At 34.4% G+C, this 4832-nt stretch overlaps 1 protein-coding gene across 1 annotated transcript; it reads right to left on the bottom strand.

Annotated features, from left to right (window-relative positions):
- Positions 1-3038: 3038 nt before the first annotated feature.
- LOC119192839 (ubiquitin-like-conjugating enzyme ATG3) lies at positions 3039-4779 on the bottom strand (the record flags this gene model as incomplete). Its single annotated transcript, XM_037446598.1, has 3 exons — positions 3039-3649; positions 4103-4233; positions 4588-4779. Coding segments are annotated over 3 exons (477 nt in total), but the record flags the coding sequence as incomplete, so codon positions are not given.
- Between the last annotated feature and the right edge of the window lie 53 nt (positions 4780-4832).

The following is a 4832-nucleotide window of genomic DNA, read 5'->3' on the forward strand; positions in this document are numbered from 1 at the left end:
AGTCTTATGTCCAGTAGTTACACTGGCTAGTATTTCGAAATTTGATTGTTTGTTTTTCTAATTCTATTTTATATCTTACAAAATGTATAGTATTGGATACACACATGTCTAACTATTGATGTTACAGTCAGTGCAACAATACGATCGATTATTTTGCGTTGCAAAAGATTTAGTTTTATATATATTTAGGATCACATTGAAATGGGCTTTACTGTACGAAATGTAATTATTGTATTTGATAATTTGTAAATAATGTATGTGATATAAATCAATAAATTATATTAGAGTATTACGGTTTTGTTTCTTTTTGGGGACGGCGCAGGGGATACTTTAAGAATTGCAATTCAATTCTATTACCAATCAATTGCTTTCTGAACTGACAGCAAGCTAAAAGTTACAGAATCGAAACAATTTTTATAATTTTATGAGTTTAATGATTAATTTTCATTCTCAATAATAAAAATAGCTCGACTCGCGTTATATTTATTTTTTACACGGACACCAACAACATATAACAATAAAATGTTAGGAAAATATCGGACTTGAGTCTATGTTGTATTATAAACATAGGCTGTATTTGAAGAGCAACAAGATACCGTTTCGGTTCCCATATCAAATTAAAATAACATTATTTGCACAAAGTAAATTAACCTAAAGGTTGAAATTAAAACAAATTCTGTAGCAAAATAACTTTTATTAAAAAACCTAAACATTAACGCACATTTGAACATTCAATTTGACTACATCATATCAAGTGTGCGATGACAAACGCATGTGCAGTACATTATATAATCAGATAAATCCAATATATAGATTAGAATGAGCTAAACTTTACACATCTTTAATAAAACAGTAGACATAAATCAACGCAAAAAAATATCGTTTTTTATTTTCTAGCTTATGTTTCCAAACGGATTTTATGATATAAAAATTGGCAAACGCCGGAAAGACCAGTTATCTAGTAATGAATCTTGTAAACGAATTATTCACATAAGTTGTGAACTAACCAAATAAACATCGATAGATTTTAATTACCTAAATAAAAAAGGGTATGTAGAAGACTTCATATTCCGGAAATTTTTCGTTATGTTACTTTGTATATTGCAAATGTTAGGTTTTATGCGTGGACTTAAATCAATTGCGTTTTCTAATAAAACGTTATATAATATGGCTTTTAAGAGAGCCTCCGACGCTACTTCGTAACTACGTTGATTTTAAACCTAAAAGCAGATAAACAATAATTAAAACTTAAAACATTCAGATTCGTATAACATATGACTTATATAAAATTAATAGTAAACTTCGTATTATCGATACTAACATCAACCATCGATATTTTTGTACCTCACTATCACGCAAAAATGCAAGTGAATCGAAAAATGATCAAATATTTTTATTAAGCTTATATACATATAGAATAATATAATTTCAATTTTCAACTACAAACAAAATTTGTTGTCTTATAAAAAAATAATATTTCCTTGCTTTTCGACATGTTTACTATTTTCTTGTTTACATAAAATAAATCCTATAATAAATGCAGATGAAACTACCTTAACATCTTCAAAACGCCAAAGATATAGGGATTCAAATATTCGATATCAGACAGAGACGGCATGAGCTTTTAGCGACATAACAAATTAAAGAGTCATCTACCAAACTTCGATTTTGTACGAAAAAAAAAACAGAATATTCAACGCCAAATACTTGAAAAATATATATCTAGAAATAATTAGACGATTTCAATTATTTTACCATTGTGATTGTATTTTTCCTCCATTGGCATTCTACTAAATTATTTAGCCTATCTGTTACGTGTTTGTAATATTACTTCGTATTTACATTTAATTGCACACCAAGTGAATAAAATGCATTATTAAAGCTAAGAGGCTTTTAATTAAAATGTGCACGACTACATATGCCGATACATGAATCTGCACCCAATACTTATCACTGGTTATGGATCATTATTTAGAGCAAAGTAATAACTGGGCTGTACGTAAAGTTTTGCTGATTAAAAGGAGGTAAATATCAATATTTCAATTTTATTTCTGTATAGTGTGTTTGTGAGTTAAACAAAAAAAGAACAAGTAATATTGTTATTTCCTCGAATTGCAATTTCAAATTGATGTACTTTTCATTACCTAAAATTAGTGTCTACATTCAATATAATTTTTACACGTAAACGCGGCTGCTTTGGCTTGATTTTTCTTTAATATTTGTAAAAGACGATTTCAGAATCAAGACGGTAATTTTCAACTACAGGTATTTTTTTTACATTTGAAGTAATCCAGGAGTATCAATAAAATCTAAATAAAAAGCGACGATTCCAATTCACACAAACTTCAACACTTTTAACTGACAAAAAATATTTATACAAAAATGTAATATCAATATATAGTGTCAGTCTACTTACTAGTAAAGGTTGACGCACACTCATCGCTCGGGCGATGTATTGCCTTGAAGATATTATGAAAAACAGAGTTATATCACGTAGCTAGTATGTTTTAGCTGCCATGAAGGATACTGATATATGTTGTACTTCTATCTCTTTCTATTTAGTATACGCGATTGGCAAACGTAGCGTGCGACGTCCTCTGGCTAGATGGCGGGACAACTCACACAATAGGGCCGGCAGGGACTGGATGCATAAAACAGCAGACCGGGCTCTGTGACGTACCCTAGGAGAGCCTATGTCCAACAGTGGACTGTAACGGGCTGATGATGATGATGATATGCAATTTTTAGAGCGAGGAATATGAAAACATATTAATATATTGTTTCTGCATTTAAATATTATATCAACTATTTGTAAACTGTAATGCTATACCATATAGTCCAATTGCCGACACTTTATCTATAGAGATAGAGTCGATTAATGTGCGTCAACCATTCTATAAACTATCTGGGCTCAAAAGGCAAGACTTATTGGTGAATACCCTCTATGAAGATTTATAAACGCGACTGCAGTTCTATTCTGTATCATTCTGGTGTCACTATAAATTCGATACCAGAAAACCAAGAAGACGGATTTTTTCTAATGTTATTTTTTAAGGAATAGAAGTAGCTTCTATCACTCGATACAAAATGTTTGTGCGAACACGTGGTCTGGGGCAAAAGTTTGGCAAAGGCTGGAGTTAAACCGGATAATATGGATTATAAAAAACGATGGAGTTTAAAACTATCGTATGAAGCTAAACGCGGCGAGAGATCAATATTATTCGAATTTCGATATCGAACTTTGACAGAGAAATCGAGAGGTTTCTTTTATTTTTGTATATTTACACTTTACGTATTTATACGTAGAATAAATTCCAAAAAAATCGATATTAACCAATGATATCGATAATCGATAAAACGTGTTTCTACATCCCAAACGAAAACCATAATCAAATTTTGGACCAGACAAAGAACTCAACAGGCACCTAAGGCCTGTATAATATTCGCTACTCCCGCCGCGTCACAAGCCGAATGAAGCTACACCAAGCGCGATGACTAGTTGATGGAGAAGTTCTGCGTGAAGTCGTACTCGATGGTGGGGATGACGGTCTGCACGAACTTCAGGAACACTATGAGATACGAGTGCACGCCCATCTCGCCGCCGCTCTCTGTCACTGTCTCGATTATCTTCTTCATCACTTCCGCGTGTCTATGGAATATAAAAATATTACTCTCAGTGTTTGGAAGTACAATACATTATTATATGTTAGAAACTATCAAGAATATGAATAATAACTAAAATACTTGTAACTGACGCAAACCTACAGAGGGATTTATATTGCTGTTTGTATGCATCACAATCTTCCCCAGGTGGCTCCAGATTTCTTAAATAATTATGAGCATTTCAAAAGCGGACGAACGTCCGCAGGTTCAAATCCCAAGGGCAAGCCTCAGACTTATCTTAAGTTATGTGTGTTTCTTTAATTAATGACTCGCAAGAGACGCGTGTAGCTCACGTGCCTTTCAAAAACGCGCATTTGCGTTACATTCGTCAAATATCCACACACCTTAAAGGTATCAATAACGGAATACGAAATGAGGGGAATCATCAATGGATTGATGACTTTGGGGCTGGAATTTTTTCGTGCCTTTGTTAGTGTACTCACCGGCAGGGTGTACGGACGCCATGCTGGGTCCGGATAGATGCGGGTGCGACTCCATGGTGACGGTCTTCTTGGCGTGGTCCTGCGACACGTCCTCGTACATTGCCTCCACGCTCAGCAGGGTGCGGTTCTAGAAAAACAGTTTGTAAAACCCAGTTAGGACAGGAAAGGATAAAACAATAATGAGGATTGAGACTCGCCAGCCCTTAATGTTATGCAACTTTGTAAATATTTTTATAGAGCTCGGACTTCGAGCTTGTTTACTAGACGGGCTATCATACTGAAATTATAAATACAAAGTTTTTGAATATATTTGGATGATTGTTGGAAATAAACACCCCCAATTAATTTGGATTATATTTGGTACATAGAAAGACCAAACCCTAATTTTTTATTCTAGAAAACCACACAATGCTGACTCCATTGCGGGAAAGATATGTTCTATGGCCAAAGTCGGGAGCAATGCCTAGTATGTGTATCTCACCTCGTCATAACCGATGAGCCAAAGCCGCGGCGTCTGGTAGTACTTGTCGTACGTGATGTGCAGGTCGTACGTGCGCGTCTTGATGATCTCGTCGCCCTCCACCTTCGACTTCTTCTCGACCTTCGGCTTGGGGTCCTTGCGCGGCGCCAGGTCAGTCGACTGAGGACATTCAAATCTATTTATATAATCAATTCATACTAATATTTTAAATGGAAAGTGACTTTCTATTTCTATGCAACGCTTTT

This window comes from Manduca sexta, unplaced genomic scaffold, assembly GCF_014839805.1.
Source record: "Manduca sexta isolate Smith_Timp_Sample1 unplaced genomic scaffold, JHU_Msex_v1.0 HiC_scaffold_3255, whole genome shotgun sequence".
NCBI lineage: Eukaryota > Metazoa > Arthropoda > Insecta > Lepidoptera > Sphingidae > Manduca > Manduca sexta.